At 43.7% G+C, this 23,298-nt stretch overlaps 1 protein-coding gene across 2 annotated transcripts in view; it reads left to right on the top strand.

Moving 5' to 3' along the window:
• The first annotated feature begins 5,029 nt into the window (after window positions 1-5,029).
• Window positions 5,030-23,298, top strand: part of tyw5 (tRNA-yW synthesizing protein 5) — a 44,590-nt gene continuing 26,321 nt past the window's right edge. Inside the window, exons 1-2 of one of the 2 annotated variants that reach the window (XM_048535299.2) lie at window positions 5,030-5,238; window positions 20,661-20,815. In XM_048535299.2, the coding sequence (XP_048391256.1) occupies window positions 5,152-5,238; window positions 20,661-20,815 (242 nt within the window). In that variant the 5' untranslated portion in view covers window positions 5,030-5,151. The remainder of the gene's footprint in view (window positions 5,239-20,660; window positions 20,816-23,298) is intronic. The other variant, XM_048535300.2, reaches the window with a different exon arrangement.

A 23,298-nucleotide genomic window follows, 5' to 3' on the forward strand; every position in this document is an offset into this window, starting at 1 on the left:
GGAGAGAGTGGTCTCTCCGGAAAGCAGACAGGGGAGGGGATGGAAAAATGTCTTGGGTGGTGGGGTCGGATTGTAAATGGCGGAAGTGTCGGAGGATAATGCGTTGTATCCGGAGGTTGGTAGGGTGGTGTGTGAGAACGAGGGGGATCCTCTTGGGGCGGTTGTGGCGGGGGCGGGGTGTGAGGGATGTGTCGCAGGAAATGGGGTCAAGGGCGTTCTCGATAACCGTGGGGGGAAAGTTGCGGTCCTTAAAGAACTTGGACATCTGGGATGTGCGGGAGTGGAATGTCTTGTCGTGGGAGCAGATGCGGCGGAGGCGGAGGAATTGGGAATAGGGGATGGAATTTTTGCAGGAGGGTGGGTGGGAGGAGGTGTATTCTAGGTAGCTGTGGGAGTCGGTGGGCTTGAAATGGACATCAGTTACAAGCTGGTTGCCTGAGATGGAGACTGAGAGGTCCAGGAAGGTGAGGGATGTGCTGGAGTTGGATGAACACAGCAGGCCAAGCAGCATCAGAGGAGCAGGATCTCTTCGTCATAAATGCAGTTTGGTTCTTCCCAGTGGCATATCAAGTAAATAAACAAAACATTGGACTTTGACTCAATCCAAAAATCCAACGACCTCTCAAAATATATATAATATATTTGAGGCACTGGGAGCGTCCAATAGCTGAGCAGACCCCATTTACCTTCAGCAGGAAGACGTCAGGCGGTGGTCTTTCCCCACTATGACTAGGCAGCAGCATGCCCCAAGCTTTACTGACCTCCTCAACACAGTCCTAGACCTTGGAACGTGCCAGTCTGCAGTACTTAGTCGGGGTCAACTGTGTGTTCTGGAAGACTAACAAAGTTCAAGCAGACCAAAGAGAAGCTTTCACTTGAGTCGTTGGTCCTCCTGATGCAATTGATCTTTGGCTCAGTGTACGTCCCAGGGTACAGACCGTAGAGCACAGAGTCCCACCTGATGGAGCAGCTTGGGACAAACCTCAACAAAAATCACTGCATCTTCCTCCAGATTTTTTTTTGCAAAGGCACATTCCAGAAGGCAATGCATGACAGTTTCAAATCCCCTGCAGCCACTTCGACAGCAGCGTGGGGTTGCGCAGACTGACGGGGCATACATAAAGAATCTCGTAGTTAGCGTCCTTCTCACCACCACCAAGCGATGCCTTCGCACTTGTTCAAAAGTTCTGCCGATGAGGGATTCTGCCACATGACTCTGACAGTCTGTGCAGGGAATCACCTGACAGGATCCACACCCTCCTTTTCCTGCAGAATCTTTAAGAAACTGTGTGCTGACCATTTCCAGATGGACTGGTGTTCAAAGGTGTTTTTCTTTGCAAATTTCTTGATGAAGATCAGGTGATTCAGAATAGTCAAACTCATTGGAGCATTCTGGGGCACTGAGGCCAGTCCCAGCCTTTGCAGTACTAGGAACAGACAGAACCTCAATGGAGTAATACTTGGTATTTGCACACAATGGTGGCCATCAGGAAGAGGGCAGCGTTGAGTTCATTCTCCCCCACCCCCTGCAACTTATCCAGATTTTTGTACATGGAAGTCTATCTTAGGGCTTCAGATGAAAGATGCCTTGGGTGACTGAAACAGCATAGTTTTAGGGAATGGACCAGACTTGTACTATGTACAACAACAGAGAGTGCCTCACTCTCGAAGACCAGGTTTTTACCCGTAATGGAGAAGGAGCAGTGCTCCCAAAAGACCAGCTTCTGCTTTGCTTTGGCAATGCCCTCCTAACACGATTTTGTGCACGCCCCAGCCCCTGCAAACCATATTTCCAGCACCTTCAGGCCGTCTGCACTGACGGTGAAGGGAACGAAGGATCAGTTGGCCCAGTTCCTGAAGAACATAGCTTGGCTCTTGCCTCAAATCACCTTTACTCCTAAGGCCAGTTTGAACAGGTTGCAGATGCTCATGAGCCTGCGCACTGACTGCGGATCTAAGCAGAAAACGGTGACATCATCTATGTAAAGGGAGGCTCTGACCTGCTGGCCTCTACTGCCTGGAATATTCATCCCTCAGAGTCGCTTCAATTCACCTTCCCCTCAGGTTCATGCCAGAGGAGGGGACAGTTATTATTGTTTTCTGTGCTTTTCGTCTGGAAATCACTTCAATATTATGATTGCTTCTCAGGCCAATATTCTGGATATGCTGCAGTGGGTCTGACTTTATACTAATGCCTGCTCCTCCCTCTCTTCACTGTTTTCATTGGGTCAATTTAGGTGTCTGTTGATTGGCTCATCTGCTGCTCTTACCTGGTCTGGTCTACTTGTGACTCCAGACTGACTGCAGTGTGGTTGACACTTAACTTCCCTCTGCATAATAAATGCTGACTTGGCCAATGACACCCACATCCGGTGAATGAATATTAAAAAAATGTCTTTTCAAGTCAGGAGAAAACAGTTCCCTATTAGATTTTCATATTTTAGGCTTGTAAAAAAGCCACAAAGCCTGACTCGAGGCAAAAATTGCTTCAATATTCTTAGACCTGATCTTGCACATTTGCACACCTTTAGGTAACTTTTTAACGGCATGAAAAGTTTTTATTCTGACCGTACAGGTTTTGTAAATCTCTTTTAGTGTTAAAAATAATAACAGTAAAATATGTTGTAGTGAAAGAATATAAAAGGTTAGTGAAAACAAATACATTAGTTGTGTAAGATATCCTTTGTAGTGACTGTTATAGTCAACCATTTGAAAGTGACAAACGTAGACAATTTTATGTATTCCTTTCAGTCATTCTTTTTGTTTTCGGCATGCTATATTTGGTCAATAAAACATGTTGAAGACTTTCACTATTGTGCCTTTAAGAGAGATTTTTTCTGAGCCATTTTTCTTGAGAGGTGTTACCAATGTGGTGCCGGAATGTTTGCTCTAAAAGCAAAAGGTAATCAGCTTTCAGCTCCCTGATTTTTTTTTAAATGAGACAAAAGAAGCTTGAGTCAGTGGATTCAGGCCCTCACAGACTCAAACGAGTTTTAGTTTTGCTTTCAGTTGGAGTTTGGGACTGGCTGTTGAAGCTGATAGATACAACTCTCTCTCTCTCTCCCTCTCTGTTTATTTCAATGTTACCTTCTCCCGGACTGGAAGGGAGATAAGAGAGACAGCACAGGAAGAAAGTCTGTTTGCTGAGTTTGCCTTTGCCAAGGGTGTGTTTATGGGATGCAGCTATATTGGAACAGGTTTGATGATTAATAGTAAAATAATATTTTATTAAGTATTTCAATAGAGTTAGTTATGCTAATTCATTTTGTTTGTGCTTTAACTGCATTATAAGAATAAAATGTGTTTTGGTTAAAGTGAGCCAATCAGATCACATCTGGAACACAGTGCCTTACACATGTGTTTATATGAAATAAAAAGTTAGGGTCTAAGCTATCTCCTTGTTCTATTTTGAAGGGATCTGGTCTGTCCCATTACACTACCTACATGTTTTCTTCCTTTCATTTGAGAAGGCTTTGGGTGTTTCCCATGAATTGTGTGTGTATATCCCACATAAAATCATCTCTATCTCCCTCTCAGGAACAGTCTGCATCTCTCTTTACTCCTCCCAGGGCCAGTCTGGATACCCCACACCCCCATCCCATCCCATCCCAAGATCAGGTTGTATCCTCAATCCACACACTGCACCCTCCTCTGTACCACCATTCCAGGACCAGTTGTATCTCCCTCACAGGGCCAGGGGGTACCCCTATCTCCCCGGACCAGGCTGTCCCTCCCTCCAGGGAGCAGGCTTGCACCTGCAATAACAAGGTGTGGGGCTGGATGAACACAGCAGGCCAAGCAGCATCTTAGGAGCACAAAAGCTGATGTTTCGGGCCTAGACCCTTCATCAGAGATCATGGGAATTGCAGATGCTGGAGAATCCAAGATAACAAAGTGTGGGGCTGGATGAACACAGCAGTCCAAGCAGCATCTCAGGAGCACAAAAGCTGACGTTTCGGGCCTAGACCCTTCATCAGAAAAGGGGGATGGGGAGAGGGTTCTGAAATAAATAGGGAGAGAGGGGGAGGTGGTCCGAAGATGGATAGAGGAGAAGATAGGTGGAGAGGAGAGTATAGGTGGGGAGGTAGGGAGGGGATAGGTCAGTCCAGGGAGGACGGACAGGTCAAGGAGGCGGGATGAGGTTAGTAGGTAGGAAATGGAGGTGTGGCTTGAGGTGGCAGGAGGGGATAGATGAGAGGAAGAACAGGTTAAGCAAGCGGGGACAAGCTGGAACCGCAGGAAGTGCTACACCTGCCCCCACACCTCCTCCCTCATCCCCATCCCAGGCCCCAAGATGACTTTCCATATCAAGCAGAGGTTCACCTGCACATCTGCCAATGTGGTATACTGCATCCACTGTACCCAGTGTGGTTTCCTCTAGATTGGGGAAACCAGGCAGATGCTTGGGGACCGCTTTGCAGAACACCTCCGCTCGGTTCGCAACAAGCAACTGCACCTCCCAGTCATGAACCATTTCCACTCCCCCTCCCATTCTTTAGATGACATGTCCATCATGGGCCTCCTGCACTGCCACAATGATGCCACCAGAGCAACTCATATTCCGCTTGGGAACCCTGCAGCCCAATGGTATCAATGTGGACTTCACCAGCTTCAAAATCTCCCCTTCCCCTACTGCATCCCTAAACCAGCCCAGTTCGTCCCCTCCCCCCACTGCACCACACAACCAGCCCAGCTCTTCCCCTCCACCCACTGCATCCCAAAACCAGTCCAGCCTGTCTCTGCCTCCCTAACCGGTTCTTCCTCTCACCCATCCCTTCCTCCCACCCCAAGCCGCACCTCCATCTCCTACCAACTAACCTCATCCCACCTCCTTGACCTGTCCGTCTTCCCTGGACTGACCTATCCCCTCCCTACCTCCTCACCTATACTCTCTCCACCGATCTTCTTTTGTCTCCATCTTCGGTCCGCCTCCCCCTCTCTCCCTATTTATTCCAGTTCTCTCTCCCCATCCCCCTCTCTGATGAAGGGTCTAGGCCCGAAACGTCAGCTTTTGTGCTCCTGAGATGCTGCTGGGCCTGCTGTGTTCATCCAGCCTCACACTTTGTTATCCTCGGCCATTCATCAGATGTGTTTGCACTGTGCCTCCGGGTCGGCAGGGGGCGGTGGTTGCGGCGGGCGGACTGTGTGAAGATGGACGCGGTGAGGAGCGCGGTGCTGTCGGTAGCGGTGTGTGAGGGTGTTGATGAGGACCGGTTTCTCCGGGAGATTTACCCGCTGGTAGGATGGGGCCTTCCGTCTGGGGTGGGGGCGAACAAACCATTCCCTCAGCGCCCGCAGATAAACTGTTCACTTTAATACATTGTACATTCATCACGCTCCCGAGCCCTTCAAAACTCCCCCTCTTTGTATAAAAATAATGTTGATTCCCTTCACTGAGGGAATGAGGATAAATTTGCTGAAAGGAAATCGAAATTAATTTAATTTTAAAGAATTGATTGCGTTTTCCGACAAAAATCAGTTTTGAATGGATCAAGATTATAAACGTGCGTTTTAATTCAGACATTTCTGTTGAACATTGTTGAAACTGTTAAAAAATACTTTGGTTTTTGTTTTACTAAACGAAAATAACTGTGATATTGGGTACAGTTTGTATTGGGGATCTGATTGAATTATTACCCTGAGCTAATATGATCAGAGATATTTTATCTGTGAAGGGAACAGGTGGTTTTCCCTTATATTAACCCTTTGTGTGGGTTATCTGGTCTTTTTCCCTAATTCTACCCACGGTTTCCATAGATTTGTTTCATTTGTTCAAAGTGTCTCCAAACTGTTTTCAACAACACTTCACTGACAAGTTCATTTTCCACCTTTTTAATGTTCAGGCATTGCTGTCTTTGTGTCTGATCTGGAACATTGCTACGTCACCAATCATTGATATTCTTAAAAGTTACAGACATCATGAAATTGTGATTTTTTTTATTATTTAATGTTGGCACTGCGTGCCTGTTTGCTGTACATACTGCTGCCTTCATTGCAGTCGTGTGTCTCATGAACTTAAATGTGTGTCCGTGTCCACCCATGTGTAATCAACACAAGAATCCACAACTGGTTCCTGAAACTCTTGTTGAATGTGTTGTTAGCAAAAGTATCAACACCTTATCAATAATGTGCAAGGCACAACTGATCTCTTGAGGACGCCTGGCATATGATGCAAACAATGGTAGTTGTATGTAGTTGGGTGTGTGTTGCCCCTTATAAGAGGGGCAGTCTAAGACTGACTGTGGAGTTGAGAGGACGCACAGTAAAGCCTTCCTTTTTCTAGTTTACCCTCTATCTACTTATTCAATTCAGTGGTTCCAGTGACCCACAAACATAATTACTGGCAATTAAAGTGGGATCTGACCCATAAACTCTGCTAGAGCCTTTCTTTAAGGTTAGGACGAAGGGCATCACCCGGACTTTTAAAAACTGCATGGAAATTGTTCAGATGACGTTGAGGGACACGGGCTGCGGATGACACCTGGAAAGAATAGTTCACACCAGGAAGGTGCCTGGGACTGCAGCTGATGGCTGAAGAGGGGAGCACTCGCCCAGAAACTTACCGAAGTCATCACAGACCATGGTTGAGAAGGGACGCAGACTGTGGCCAATGTTAGGAAAGAATGGTATGTTTGCACAGTCAGTGAAGGAGCGACCAACATGGAGAATGTTCACTGAGAGGACTTGGGCTACGAACGGCGACTGGACTCGAGTGATGGGAAAACAAAATAACAGTCCAATTTGGAGTGATGGGACCATTTGATAAAGAGACAGAATGTTGAATGCTGTACACCGAACAGTTTGATGTGTATTTAAAAGAGAATAAGGTGTCTGCACGTATAATAGTACCAGTTTTCCTGAGTACCGTTGGGAGTAGGACCTTCACCATTCAATGGAGTCTGTTATAATCAGAGAAACCCGGGGAGAAGACATACCAAGAACTATATGAAGTGCTGGCGAGTTATTTTGCAACAAAGCTACTATGAAGAAGTGTCCAAGCCCAATATGTGGCCGCCTTAGAGATTAGCAGAACATTGCGAATTTGGAGCGTTCGTCAAGAGTCTTGTGGGACCATTTAGTTAAATTGGGCCATGGCTAATAGGCTAGTGGACACAAAATCAAGTTTGCAAGAGATTTGGGACAGGTACAAACAGGTTTTCAAGGGAAGCCTGAGGGAAATGAAAGGAGTAGAAATGAGGTGAATTGGGAGGCTCATCCAAGGAGTCTGCAGGTGCTTCCAGTAACGTACACCATCTTGATAAAAGTGGAATTAGAACTGGAGCGGCTACTGAACCTGGGAGTGTTGGAACCAGTGCCACCAGTGAATGGGCCACTCCAATCGTCCCGGGCTTAAAAACAGCTGGCATGGCAAGAATTTGAGGTGACTTTAAAGTCACATTCAGTTCAAGCCTGTGTGCAGGTCAATACCCACTTTCACGCATTGAGGATCTGTTCATTCAACTGGCTGGGGTAAAGAAAGTCTCAAAAATGGATCTGTTGTGAGCCAACTTGCAGATGGGGTCCTGAAGGAGTTCCGGTGACCGCTGATGATAGTGATACACAGTGGATTGTTCCGCTACAATTAATTGCCTTCTGGCATCATGGTAGTGCCAGCTGTACTCTTTTAAAAGAGACAGAAAAATCAAGTTCGCTCAACACAGAGGCCATTCAACACTCCTGGGATTGGGACAGCACTGTGTTAGATACACAGTAGAGCTCATTGTACTCATTTTAAACAGAAAAGTAAAGCTTCTTCGACTCTTTGGAACTCTAAGGTTCCTCCTCTGTGTTTCAGAGGGCCACTGACCAAGTTTTAAGTGAATTTCTGGGTTGTGTGGAGAATAGTTTGGTTGCTGGATCCTCTGGGGTGGAGCATTTGAAAGACCTTGAAGAAACTCTTTAAAACGTTGCAGGAACACACCCCATAGGTAGAAAAGGGAGAAATACAAGTTTTTTTTTGGCTATTCCGTAGTGTACCGCAGGTTGTGTAATGGATGGTGGAGGACTGCACAAGGTACCCAAGAAGGCCATCATGAGCACCCCAGACCAGAGAATGTGTATCAACTGAGACTATTCGTGGGTCATGTAAATTTCAGTGACAAGTCACGTCTGATCTGGCGACTTCATTTGATTTATTATTGTTACATGTATGAAATACAGTGAAAGATACTGTTTGTATGGTATCTAGGTAAATCATATCTTACATAAGTACATCAGGATAATAGAACAAAATGCAGAATAAAGCAGAGAAAGATCAACTCTAATATATGAGAGGTCTGATAACAGCATGGAATAAACTTTTCCTGAATCTGGTGGTGCGTGTTTTCAAACTTTCGTATTTCCTGCCCGATTGGAGAGGGTGGAAGAGAGTACAGCTGGAATGAGAGGGGTCATTGATTATGTTGGCTGCTTTCCTGAGGCAGCAGGAAGTGTAGATGAAGTCAGCGGAAGAAGGGCTGGTTTGCATGATGGACTGAGCTGTTGTTCACAACTCTGTAATTTCTTCTGGTCTTGGGCAGAGCAGTTGCCGATCAAGCTATGATGCATCTGGATAAGATGCTTTCTCTGGTGTATCTGTAAAAATTGGTAAGAGTCATTGTGGACATGCTGAATTTCCTTAACCTTCAGAGGAAGTAGAGGCATTGATGTGCTTTCTTGACTGTAGCATTGACATGGATAGGCCAGGACGGATTCTTGGTGATATTTACTCCGAGGAACTTGAAGTTATCGTCCATCTCCACCTCAGCGCCATTGATCCAGGTGGGCTGAGACCTCCATTCCATTTCCTGACCTTGATGACCAGCTCCTTCATTTTGCTGACACAGAAGGAGAAATTGTTGTCTTTACACCATACCATTAAGCTGTCTATCTCTTTCCTGTACTCTGTTTTTTGAGATCTGACCCACTGTGGTGGTGTCATCAGCAAATTTGTAAATGTAGTTAGAGCAGGATTTGGCCACACAGTCGTGAGTAGATAAGGAGAATAGTAAGATGCTGAGTACGCAGCCTTATAGGGCACCAGTGTTGAGGATTATCTGTAGTCTGTCCTTACTGATAGCAGTCTGTGGGTCAGAAAGTTGGTGATCCAGTTGTAGAGTGAGGAGCAAAGCCCTAGGTCTCAGAGTTTGGAGATGAGTTCGTTTGGAAATATTGTGTTTGAATGCAGAGCTAAAGTCAATAATTCGGAGTCTGACAAAGGTGAACTTGCCATCCAGATAGCCAGAGAGATGGCGTCAGCGACAGCGCAGAACAGGCCCTTCAGCCCTCGATGTTGCACTGACCTGTGAACTAATCTAAGCCCATCCCCCTACACTATGTCATCATTATCTATCTGCTTATCCAAGGGCTGTTTAAATGCCCCTAATGTGGCTGAGTTAACTACATTGGCAGGCAGGGCATTCCACGCCCTTACCACTCTCTGAGTAAAGAACCTGCCTCTGACATCTGTCTTAAATCTATCACCCCTCAATTTGTAGCTATGCCCCCTCGTACATGCTGACATCATCATCCTCGGAAAAAGACACTCACTATTGACCCAATCTAGTCGTCTGGTCGTATTTGTGAGGTGTCTGTAAGGTTAATTAATTCTTTTCAGCTTAATTAATTTCCATTGAACTTTACATAACTTTCATAAGCAATAGTATAAATCACACAAAATTAGTCAATCCTATCTATTTTTTTCACCCTCAATATTTGCTGTTTCACCAGCTATTAAACATTGCTGCCCAAGTCAGCCAACAAGAAGTACACATTTATCAATCTCTTCCTTCCCAATTCCAAAGCACAAAACTGAAATGTTACACTTCCTCAGCTTTCAATAACCTGCACATCTCTATGCAAACATCCCTGGTCTGGTAGTTGCACAAACTAACTTTTCACTCAAGTATTTATCCCCTGAACTATTCTATTCTCCTTTCTAGAAGAGAAAAATGCTTTGACACCAATCAGTTCCTTCCAAAATGCTCAAAACGCCAAGTCTCTGGTTTTCCAAGGGTAAAATCAATCTTAAATTATCCTAACCTTAAAACAAGCTCCATCCTTCAATGTTTGCATTCCTAGTTGTAAACTCAACATAATATTAATAATCTTGCATTACCACTACAAAGATCCTGTTGGCTTGAGACATTCTGAACTGGTCAATTTTCAGAAGGACAGACCAGTCTAGATATTTTTTAAAAGAAAAGCCACCTCAAGAGCGCCCAACATCATAAGCTACTACTTCAAGGTCCAAACTTTTTGGACTTCTGGTTATTTAAGGCATTCCAGGGATGATAGGGACACTGTGGGAAATTAACTTTGAGGTAGAAGATCAGTGACATATATACGGTCGGGGAGATTCAACAGGTGAAATTGGTCACCTTTTTTCCTTATTTCTTATATTTCTAATATCACAGTAGTCTACTTTTCATGTTTTAATTGCTTTCCTACTGTAATATTAACATACTGTTTAGTGTCTCAGTAGGAGAGTAGAATTGAAACAACTGAGAAGTGAAGGAATTTTTAAAAATATTGAACCGACTACCTATTGAAGTTGAAAAAATATCGGTCGAGAAAATATCGAAGTCATAGCATGATTGCCTTCAATGGCACTGTGATACTATGAAAATTAAAATAGATTAACAGAAATCAATATGGAGTTTTGAAACTGATATCACAGCGTGCAATTTGTATGCAATGCTAATTTAATAAATGATGCTTTCCCTCGACTGTAAATATTTCATTAATTATCTCTGAAAAGATTGGTCAATATATTGACTATTAGCAGAAGAAAAGCTTGTGAAAATAATCTGCAAGTTTGTGAAACCACCATGAAAAAAAAGCCATAGTCAGGCTTTCATTGTGTACTACCATCTTGAAGCATTTCATAGTGAAGGAGTCAGAGTCAATGGGCAATAGTCATTCGTGTTTGATTTTACTTCGGCACCAGGATGAGAATGGTGTTCTTCAAGCAATGGGAACCTCGCATCATAGTAAGGAGAGATGAAGGAAATCTGCAAATATTCCTGCCAGCTGGTCCACACAGGATCCCTGGGATTGTAGGAACTGCAGATGCTGGACAATCTGAGATAACAAGCTGTAGAGATAATGGGAACTGCAGATGCTGGAGATTCCAAGATAATAAAATGTGAGGCTGGATGAACACAGCAGGCCAAGCAGCATCTCAGGAGCACAAAAGCTGACGTTTCGGGCCTAGACCCTTCATCAGATCTGATGAAGGGTCTAGGCCCGAAACGTCAGCTTTTGTGCTCCTGAGATGCTGCTTGGCCTGCTGTGTTCATCCAGCCTCACATTTTATTATCTAACAAGCTGTAGAGCTGGATGAACAAAGCAGGCCAAGCAGCATGAGAGGAGCAGGAAAGTTGATGTTTTGGGCCTAGGTCCTTCTTCAGAAATGGGGCCATGCTTGGTAATGGCATACTTATTTAGGTTGGCTGCTGAGGTCCTGTATATGCACCAAGTCACTGACTCGAAGCAGTCATGCAGAAGTTCATCCAGTATCTCAGACCAGCAGTGTACGACTCTTTGTACTGGATCTTCATGCTTCAGTTTCTGCTTGTAAGCCAGGAGAAGCAACACACAGCCTTGTCGTCTGATTTACCAAAATGTAGGCAGATGATGGAGCAGTAGGCGTCTTTTGGTTGTGTAGCAATGGTCAAGGGTGTTTGGGCCTCTGCTGGGGTAGGAGATGTGTTGATGATATTTGGGTAGGATGCTTTCGAGGTTGGCCTGATGAACAAGACCGTGGGATATTCCGTCTCAAGGCTACTTGTGATGGTATATATTTTATAAAATGTAGTCTTAGCTTCTACATGCGGTGGGATGTAAACTGCTGTCAGGATAGAGGAAGTGAACTCCGGTGGCAGATAGTAGAGTTGGCACTTTACCATTAGGTATTCTAGGTTCGAGAGCAGCAGCGTCGTGACTTCCAAGCACCAAGAGGCATTTATTAGGGGGCAGACCCCTCAGCCCTAGCCTTGCCCGAGGATGCTGTGTGGGCCAGCTTGTGGATTGAGAAACCCTCTGGTTGTAAGGCACAGTCAGGTTAAAGAATGAGCAAGCCATGTCTCTGTAAAACAGAGCACATAGCAGTCTCTCAATTTTCTTTGGTATGTGAGCCGAGCTGTAAGTTCATCCAGCTTGTTTTCAGTGGCTTGTATATATGCCAGCAATATGCTGGGAGGTGAGACGTGAAACCATGTTGTTTCAGTCTGACTGGTGGGCTACATTTCCTTAGTAAGTGGCTGCCTCTGGTCGGGCCCAAGTTTCAGTGTGGGTAGTCTGCCGTTCCAGAAGGTATGTGGGTGCATCCACTTGGGTCCTGGACATTGGCTGTGGCCTTAGGCGTTCCGGACGGTCTTATTCTCAGTCTGGTCAGCCCGCGATGTCAGGTCTTCATGAGTTCGGATCATCAAAAAATGTTCTGTTCATGCTTGCGTTGCGTCTGTAAGTGACTGGTCTGTTTGTTGCCTTGGTTATCGTTCTAGCGTCAGCAGGTAGGCCCCGTTGGTTCATGCAGTGAGGTGCTCCAAAAGGTCCTGGTCTTCAGGTCAGATCCCGTTGGACTCTGGTGAGTTGGTTGTTTCCAGAGGTTGATAGATTGCCCGATCTTGAAGTAGATTTAAGAGTGCATTGTCATTAATTCTGACAGACTTAAAAGTTGAGATTTAAGAGTGGAATGATGGTAAAAGGTTATTGGTGGGAACAGCTCGCAAAGTGTCGCCATGCACCGGTGACATTTTGGGAAGATAAAACTGTGCTAATACCTTTGCTGGGTAAAGGGCGGAAATGGAACCAGACCCTGGAATGTGAGGAGGCTTACCAGAAGGTGAAGCAAGCTCTAAAAAGATCAGAAGTATTGACTCATTTCAAAGTTGCCACTGCAGTCTGTCTGTGATGCCTTGCCCTATGGTTTGGCGATATAATATCGCACATCCTGACCAGTGGATCAGAAAGGTCCATTGTACTCACATTGATGTCGCTAAAGAAGACAGAGGAGAAATATGCACGGGTGGATAAAGAAGGATTAAGCATCGTGTTTGGTATTAAGAAGGTGACCTATTTCCTTTGTGGCAGGTACTTTGTGGTACTGACAGACCGCAAGCCACAAGCCTCCATTTTTGGCCTATGTATGGTAATGCTATCAATGGATATAGCAGGCTTGCTTGGCCAGCCTACTAATATGAGATCAGATGCCAACAGTTTGACAAGCACGGCAATGCAGATGCTTTGTTGATTTAACCACGACAGGGAAATAAAGATGTGGAACCTGAAAGTTAGGTACTCTTCTCAGGAAGCCCAGGTACCAGTGTCAGCCAGTTAGGTATGGAACGTGACCAAGAATGATCCAGTCTTGAGCCCAGTAGTATTCTTAGTGCTGAGAGGAAGGACTTGTCATAGTAATTGTGCAGAATTACACCCTTAACTGTCCAGGAGGTGAAAGCTGTCTATGCCAGATATGTGTTTAATGTGTGGAATGAGAGTTGTTATTCCTCCACGATTATGACGAATAGTGTAGGAATAAGGGCACCCCTACATGGCACAAATGAAAGAAATTGCCAGGAGCTACTTTTGATAGCTGAATGTGGACTTCCAGGTCGAGGTGACAGTGGGATCATGTGAATCCTGCACATTAGCAAGGAAGGTGCCACCGTTGCTGTCCCTTCAACCATGGGACTGGCCTTGATCACGGGGGCAGTAGATTCACATTGATCCTGTGAGAAGGTGGAGGGACAGAGGTTACTAATAGTCATGGATGTCTACTCCAAGTGGTGCAAGGTGGCAGTCACGAAGCTGGCATCAGTGGAAGTAATGATAGACCGATTGGATGAAATGTTTGCCAGTTCCGAGAAAGCTGAACAAGTTGTGAGTGGCAGTGGTCCACAGTTTGTGGCACAGGAGTTCAAGGAGTACCTGGAAATCATGTTATATTGGTTCAATATCTATCACTCAGAGACAAATGCCCATGTGGAGACATTTGTACAAACCTTGAAGCAGGCCTTGAGCCCTCATCTTGTGGGGCCTTTATGAGGACAGCAATTCAAATTCCTCAGCATGTACAGGAACACACCACACACGATGACCCATTGTTCGCCAGCATCATTAATGCTCTTCCAGTAGCTGAGAACCATGTTTGACTTATTGAGCCCGGAAGACACCAGAGAGGTGGCAGTGCAAAATCAAGAAGGTCAGATGGCCTGAAGTGTGGGAGCTTCACGGTCAAGCGTATGCCAAAGAGGAGAGAGCGTGTTGCCTGGAAATATCCATCTAGGGGAACATAATGCATCTGGGGTGGTGGTGGTGGTTCAAGCAGGATTGTTTTCATACATAACGCAGACTAGGGATGAACTGATCTGGAGGAGCACATGGACCAGCCGGATGCTGTGCCTCACCAGTGGTCCAGATGGGACCGGTGGTATAAACTGAGTTGTGTCTCTCTGAGCCAGTGTTGTTTATACTCAGGAAGGAGAAAGCAGCATCACAGGGCAACAACAGCCGATCAAAGAAGGATGTGGAATGAGTAATGTGGAAACGTTCCACAAACATCAGTGGCCGTGGTGCAAAATTACACCGCAACACTTCATGTAGTTCTTGGTATATCTGCTCTGTGGGTCTCCTGTCATACCAGACTTCTTCAAATCATGAAGGTCTTGCTTCCAGTAGTACTCAAGAAAACATGTCCTCAGCCACTTTATTCTCCTTTAAATATACATCAAAATATTCCACTTCATCAAAAGGTCCCATTGCTCCAAATTGGACCATCATTTTGTTTTCTCGGCATTTGGATCTAGTCGCTGTTTGTAGCCTGAGTCTCCTTGCTGAATGCTGCCCATGGCAGTCGTTTCCTCACTGCCTGTTCAAGCACATCTGTTTTTCCCTGACCGTAGCCCATTCCCCTCAAAGCAATTTTCTGCAGTGACTTTGTTAAACTCCTTGGGTGAGTACTCTCCTCTTGAGCTGTCGGCTCAACTATATCCCGTGATGTTACCTACACAATTCAGTGTCGTTTTCGAAGTCCAAGTGACGTCCTTCATCCCAGCAAAAAGAAAATGGCATTTGCACACAGTGTGGGTCAGACCTACTCTTGTCACCAGTTGTGGTTCACTAGAACAGCTAAATAGATGATAGGTTAGACAGAGAGTAAACTAGAACAAGAAATAGTTTACTGTGAGTCCTGCCATCTCCACAGTTGGTCTTAGACTGCCTCTCTAGTATAGGAGTTGGGAGGTCATGTTGAGACAGTACAGGAGATTCATGAGGCATTCAGTTCTGATATCCTGCTGAAGGAAATCTGTCGTTAAACCTGAAAGGGATCAAAAATGGATATTCCCAGGATTGGAGGGTTGAGCTATAGGGAGAGGCTGAATAATCTGAGGCATTTTTCGCTGGAGGAATGAAGACAGATGGATGACCTTTATTGAGGTTGGTAAAATCATGAGGGGCATGGATCGGGTGAACAGCAAAATCTGTTTTCCCAAGCTATGGGAGGGAGAGGTTGAAGGGGAGCTGAGGAGCAACTTTTTTGCACAGGATGGCGCATGTATGGAATGAGCTGCCTGAGGAGGTGGTGGAGTCAGGTACAGTTAAAACATTTAAAATGTGTCTGGATGGGTCCATGAATAGGAAGGGTTTAAAAGGATATGGGCCAAATGCTGGCTATGGGACTAAATCAGTGTTGGATATCTAGTCAGTGTGGGCAAGTTGGACTGAAGGCTCTGTTTCTGTTCTGTATAACTCTGACTGTACCTTAACAAAAGGTCGCAGGAACTCCAAGGGGTGACTCCAGATCCCTGAGGAGATGAAGGCCATTATGTCAGCCCCAAGACCAGACAGTGTGTCACAACTGAGATGGTTCCTCGGACTTGTAAATCACTATGGCAAGTTTGAGTTTGATCTGGCAACTCTACTGAAACCTCTGCATTGGTCTGGGAAAAGGGCATGGAATGGAAATGTACCCAGGAATGTGAGGAAGCTTAGCAGGAAGTGAAATAAACTCCAGATAAGATTGAAAATGTTGATTCATTTCAACCCAACGTTGCCATTGCAGTTGGTCTGTGATACCCACCTTTAATGGGTTTGGCGATGTACTGTGACACATCTTGCCAAATGGATAGGAAAGGTCCATTGCATTCATATTGAGGTCACTAACGAAGACAGAGGAGAAGTATGCCCAAGTGGAAAAAGAAAGATTAAGCATTGTGTTTGGTGTTAAGAAGGTCACCCATTTCCTTAATGGCAGGCACTTTTTGCTGCTGACAGACTATGTACTGCTAACCTCCGTTTTCAGCCTGAATATGGGAATACCATCAACGGAAGTGGGCACTGGCTCTGTCGTATCAGTACCTACTCATATCAGATGAGGTCGCAACAGTTTAACAAGCATGGCAATGCAGATGTTCTATCAAGGTTACCACTACTGGAAAATAACTATGTTCCTGACAGGAGTCTGAAAATTATGTCAATTTCACAGGAAGACAAGATACTGTTGTCACGCAAGGCAGGTGTGGAACGCTAGCAGGACTGACTCAGTCTTGAGCCCATAGGTGGTCTTAGTCGTGAGAGGAAGGACTTGTCATAATAACTGTGCAGAATTACACCCTTACCTGCCCAGGAGGTGGAAGTTGTCTTTATCAGATGGGTGTTTAATGTGGGGAATGAGAGTTGTTATTCCTCTGCCATTATGAGAAAAGGGGCTGGGACAAGACCACCAAGGGCACCCCAGTGTGATGCCCATAAAACAAACTGCAAGGAGGTGCTTTTGGTGGCTGAATGTGGACTCCTACGTTGAGAGAGCAGGATTGTGTGAATCCTGCGCATTAGTGAGGAAGTTGCCACCTCTGCTGACCTTTCACCCATGGGAATGGTCTTGATCACTGTGACAACAGATTCACGATTTCACAGGACCAGTAGAGGGATGGATGTTGCTGGTAGTTGTGAATGCCCACTACAAGTGGCCCGAGGTGGCAGTCACAAAGCCGGTATCAGTGGAAGTAACAATCGACCGACTGGCCAAAATATTCACCAGTTTCGGGAACGCTGAACAAGTTGTGAGTGGAAATGGTCCACTGTTTATGGCATAAGAGTTCAAAGAGTGCCTAGAGATCATGGAGTCAGACACGTTAGATCTGCTCTGTATCATTCGGCCACAAACGGCCAGGCAGAGAGATTTGTACGAATCTTTAAACAGGCTTTAAAGGCCTCACAAGATGAGGGTTCACGAGGATGGTGACTCAGCAAGGTCCCCAGCATGTTTAGGAACATGCCACAAACGACGGCCCAGTGCTCGCCAGTGTCCTTAATGTTCAACCACCAGTTGTGAGCCATGTTTGATTCATTGCGCTGGAAGAGATCAAAAGAGTGATAGAGTGAAATTGAGAAGGACAGGCAGTCAAAAGGGTGGGAGCCTTGCAATCTAGGGTATTCCATAGAGGAAAGAGCATATTGGCCCAGAATTATCCATCTGAGGAAAAATGGAGTCCAGCTGTGGTGGTGGCTCAAACATAACTGTTTCCTTACACAGTGCAGACTAGGGATAAATTAGGATGAAGGAGGTATATGGAACAGCTGGTTGCCGCACCTCAACTGGGAGGTGTCTCCCAGAATAGTGAGCTGGTGGTGTCAATCGAGTCATGTGTTTCCAAGCCAGGATTGGTCATAACCAGGGAGGAAGCAGCATGAACCTCACAGGGCAACAAGCACCAATCAAAGAGGGACATACATGCAGAAGGATCAGGATCTGCTGGAAGACCAGGAGCCTGCACTGGAAAAGATTCCTAAGATGAAGAAAGGTGGTGTTTGAGGAATCGCCATCTCCCTGACTGACTTATGTCAACGTAACTATGGAAGAGTCAGTTTCTTTTTCCATGTTTCTTTTTTGTATATATTCCTATAATGTATATATTTTAACTCCAATGTTTGTACAATGGTTACAATTGTTGGATGTATATATTATTGATAAGGGGAGTACGAAAATAAAAGGTGGAGTGTTAAGGATGTAATTGAGTATATGTTGCCCCTTTTAAGAGAACGAGTAAAGTGACCTGGAGGCGGAAGTTAGAGGGGTGAAGATGAGAGGGCACACAAAAAAGTATTCCCTGTCCTAGTTTACACTCCGTCTATGTCATAGTCTATTTAATGATTCTAGTGAACCACAAATACAGCAGTAATGATTGTTCTTTATTCTGTCAGAGGGTTTGGCATGTTTGTAATTCTCTTCCTGAAGACAGTCAATGCAGAATATTTAAGTAATTAAGATTACTAAGGGGATGAAAGATTTCCAGGGGTATGCAGTGAGGTTAAAATTGATCAGCTGTGATCTTATTGGCAGAACATACTCAAGGGGCTGAGTGGCCCACTCTTGTTCTTTGTTTGCTTTTGGTGAATGTATTTAACAGACTGTGTGATTGAAATAGTTAATTTACAATTACAACAAGTTCAATTACGTTGTGATGGTGTTAGTGTATGCTCAGCCAATGTATGCTTCCAAGATGAATCAGCCAAAATCGTATTAAACATCAGCCCAAGCAAGTGGGGCTGATTAGCCTACTCTTCTCCTAGTCCTTATGTACCATGTCTGACGTAAATGTTTTAGAAAATTGGAAGATGTTAAAGTAGGCCTGGAAAAACTGCACTTTTGCTTGAAGCCAAAAGTCCATTGTAGTCTATTGTCATTGTTAGGGGAAGAAGTCTGTGAACTGTATGGTATTTGGTGGACCTGGATCAAAGCGGATGACAAAATCAAGACGGAATATTGCTGAGTAAGTTCACTACTGCAAATCTTGCAAGAACATTCCTCCTAAAAAGCACTAGTTCAACAAAAAAAATCTTCAAAATTAGCACAGCAAGACGTGCCAAAAGATTCATTTTCTATTCTATTATTCCATAAGAATTAAAAGGAGACCAAACTGTATTTGTGATTGTAAATATCAAGATTGAGAGACAAAGCTATCCGAATCCTTGTGAAGACATGAAATTTGCCACATTTCTAAAAGTGTGGTGGTGTGAGTAGAATAATTAGGGATGGAGTGCATAGAATGTAAGTGTCGTGCAGAAAACCAAAGAGACAGCAGTGTGTGACAAAGCTAATTTTTTTGTGGAAAACCAAAAATTTATTGAATGTTTGTTAACATGGGAACTGTGGGAAGTGATGTAAATTGCTTAAAAACACTGAATTGGTCTTAAGTTAAATGTACAATAAATATGACAAAGCAACCATTTCGTGCTGAACTGCTGTGGATAAAAATCTCCGTCATGTTGACTGATAGCTGCAGCAAGAGATGACAAACCAAGTAAAAAAGGGACAAAAAGTGCTGGGAAACTCAGCAGGTCTTGCACTAACTGTGGAGAGAGAAATAGATTTGATGTTTCAAGTTCAATACAGTCCCTGTTTGGAAGTGAATGTGGCTAGAAAATTATGGTTTTAATGTTATTGACAAAGGTGGTGAGTAGGGATGAAAGAACAGGACAAGTGTCAGTGGTGAGAGTGCCAAGAGCCAAAGACAAAGGGAGCGCTAGTCATAATAGAAGACTGATAATCAATAAAGAATAGGTGTTAATTGTAAAAGTGAATAATAGAAAATAAGCCGGCTCTGCAGAGAGCAAAACTATGCAAGCAAGACGCTGGGGTGATCATCATGGAGGGTAATCAGATGGAGGACAGCATTCATGCTCAGAAGTTGCTGAACTTGATGTTGAGTCCTTATGGTGCCTCAGTGGAATGAGATGTTGTTCCTCCAGGTTGTTTTGGTCTTTGCTGGAGTGCCGCGTCAGGCCAGGAATAGAAACGGTAGCATGAAAATAATAAGATTTGCTGCCTTGGCAAGCAACGGGATTATTCTTACAGACCAAATATTTTACAAAACAGTTATCCACTCCATGGAATGGATAACTGCATTGTGCACAGCGAATATGGTCAATGAAATTGAAATAAATAGAAGTAAATTGTTGCTTCACATGGAAAGAGTGTTTGGGACCTTGGACAGAGAAGAGAAGGTAATAAAAGAGCATGATCATTGGCAATTTGGTGGGCAGCCTGTCTCCAGAAGTGGAAGCATAGAAACATATGCATCACAGCTCAGAATTGCAACTGCTGTTCCCAAGGCTGCAATTACTGAGAGTTGCGAATGCTGCCCCATCCACCTCGCAACTTTCATTCCATCGACTGTGTCTGTACTTTCCTTTGCCTTGGGAAAGCAGCGAACGTTATCAAAAACCCCTCCTAACCTGGTTATACTGTCTTTCACCCTCTTTCATCAGACAGCAGAAAAAAGTTTGCAAACATGTGCCAACAAGTTTCAAGAACAGCTTCTTCCCTGCTGTTATCAGACTTTTGAACGGTTCTCTCAAGTTTTAAAGTTGACCTTTCTCTGTAACATTACACTCTGTGTTCTGTTCTAATACCTTGATGTACTTATGCAAGGCATGATATGCCTGGATAACAATACAAAGCAATACTTTTCACTATCTTGATACATATGCCAATAATAAATCAAATTAAATCAAAGTTTTTGAGTACTATATTTACAAATAATTGCTGTTGTTGTGAGCAAGACTGCAAATATAATTTCACAGAAAAGTTGACTTCTGGAAAATAAGTTTTATCAATTGGGTTTTGAATATCAATCTGCATTTTCCATTGTAATTTCCCTCCCGATAAACCTTAGAGAAAACCTGCAGTTCTTAAAGGAATTCCCCTTGGCTCGTGCACATCAAAATGGACAATTGATTACCTGAGTACGACTGGAGGAAGGCAGGAGGTCAAGGTTCATGTTGCATCAGTACCACAGATGGATTTTATCAACAAAAATTTTATCTACAGGTACTAATTTGCGTGTTTTGTTATCGATTGCTTTTTATGAATTTAAATTTATTTTCAATCCAGTGCATCATAGTTTCAGGGCAATATTTAATGTAATGAAAATATTTAGAGTTATGTTTCTGCTGTGATTCAATATTTAATTGCACTTGTGTGTTTGACACCAACAAATACTAGATTATAAAGGTTTTGAGGTTGGATTTAGATTATGTAGCTTCATATAAACTATTGAGCATGATTCAGTGATAAATTGTGCAATTCCTAATTTTAATTCATGTTACCAATAGCTTCCAGTAGAGAGAGATGTGGAAAACAATATGGTTGGTCTTCTTGCGTTTTTCCTCTCACCACTTAGAGTTGTTTAGTGAGACTCAATTGTAGCAGAAGTTGTAGCACTGGCACTATCAGGTGCCATCATACTTATTCTGTCATGTATGCTACCCCAGCACCCTTTCCCTCCTTCCTTCCTATCTTTTCAGAAAGTCATGTATCCCTGAATATGTAGATCTTAGCTTTGATATCCTTATGATCATACCTCTGAAATGGCTACAAGATCATGCCTGTTAACCTGTATTTGTGCAGTTAATTCATCTATTTTTTCCCGAATACTACAAACATTCAAGTAAAGAGCCATTATCTTTGCTTTTTTACCATTATTTTTCCTTTTGACCCTATTTACTGCCCTTATCCAATGTTTGTGGACTCTGTCCCTTCCTTACAACTCTGGGCATGGTTACCCACATAGCTGTCCATGTAATTCTGCCATTTCCTCTTGTTTTGTAAATCTAAACTTGCCCTCTTTCAAACCTGCCTCCATCTCCCCAGTTAAGCTAAAGCCCCCTCTACACCCCCAGTTATTTGATTTGCTGCAACATTGGGGAATAAATAACAGGGTGTAGGGAATGGCACATAATTTCAAATAATATTTTGCATTGGTCATCATGCTGGAGGACATTATCATCCTCAAGTTAACAGATACAAGGTCCCAAACTGCTTCAAGTAAAACCCATCCCACAAGATCAAGACCATTGCAGGCCAGTACTGGTGCCAGTGCCACATTAACTGGAAACCATTCTGCCCACACCAATGTTTTAGTCATGGTTAACTCCACAATTCCTTAATAATAGACTATAGCATTTTCCGTATGACAGATGTTAGACTGACGTACCTCTTGTGTCCTGCTTTCTGTTTTCCTCCTTTTGTGAACAGGAGTATCACATTTTTCCAACCCACTGGAACCCTCCAGGGATCTAGTTCTGAAATGTTTTGACTAATGCCTCCACTATTTCTGTAGCCACTTCTTTTAAAACTCTTGGTTCACATTATCAGGTCCTAGCAACTTGTCTGCCTTTAGTGCAGTAAGTTTGTCCAATATGCTGTCTTTTGTAACAGAGACTACTAGAAGACCTTGCCTCCCATTAGCACCTTGTATCTGTTAACTTGAGGATGATAATGTCCTCCAGCATGATAACCAATGCAAAATATTATTTTAAATTATGTGTGTTCCCTAATCCCTGTTATTTATTCCCCAGTGTTATCATCCAAGGATTTTACATTTACTTTAGTTAGTCTCTCTTCTTGCTGTTTGGTTTTATATTTCTTACCAGTTCAGTTTTATAACCCATTTTCTTCCTCATCAGGTTTTCAATTATTTGCTTCTGGTCCTAAAATAAAATTCCAATCCTCTGGTTTACCACTAGTTTTTGACACTTTGCATGCTTTAAGTTTTTCTTGAATACTTTCCTTGATTGTCTTTCTTAACAAGGGGTTGTTCATCCTTCTCAGTGAGCCCTTTTTACCAGAATAAATTTTTGCTGAGCATTAAGAAATATCTTAAGTGTTTGCCACTGCTGATTCACTGATTTGCCCCTTAATCTATTTTATCAGCTTGCTTTAAAGATGTCTTTCTCCATGCCTATGTAATTTCCCTTAATTACATTGAGGACAATGGTTTCAGGCCTGAGTTGCTGTCCCTCAGAATGTATTTGAAATTCTACCATGTTGTGATTGCTACCCTCTTGAGGATCCTTAACAATGAGATCTCAGTTCTGAAGAAGGGTCACTGGACCTGAAACGTTAGCTCTGTTTTCTCCTCCACAGATGTTGCCAGACCTGCTGAGTTTTTCCAGCAACTTTGTTTCTGTTCCTGATTTACAGCATCTGCAGTTCTTTTGGTTTTTACTTAGATCTCATCTTAATCCTATCTCATTGTGCATTACTAGGTTTTAAATAGTCAATTCCTGCATTGGTCCTGCTGAGTACTGCTCTAAGAGACAATCCCTGATGTACTCTACAAATTTGTCTTCGATGTTACCCTTGTCTGCCTTACTCTGGTTCCAATTTCTCCTGCACTCTTGTATATGTGTTTTCTACCTTGTTCCTATCATAGTGGACTGTTGTCCATTTCTTCACCACTCTGCCCCACTCTCTCATTTCTTTTTGGATTTTTAAACTTCCCTTCAATAGAATTGTCTCTCCTCCATTAA

This window comes from Stegostoma tigrinum, chromosome 7, assembly GCF_030684315.1.
Source record: "Stegostoma tigrinum isolate sSteTig4 chromosome 7, sSteTig4.hap1, whole genome shotgun sequence".
NCBI lineage: Eukaryota > Metazoa > Chordata > Chondrichthyes > Orectolobiformes > Stegostomatidae > Stegostoma > Stegostoma tigrinum.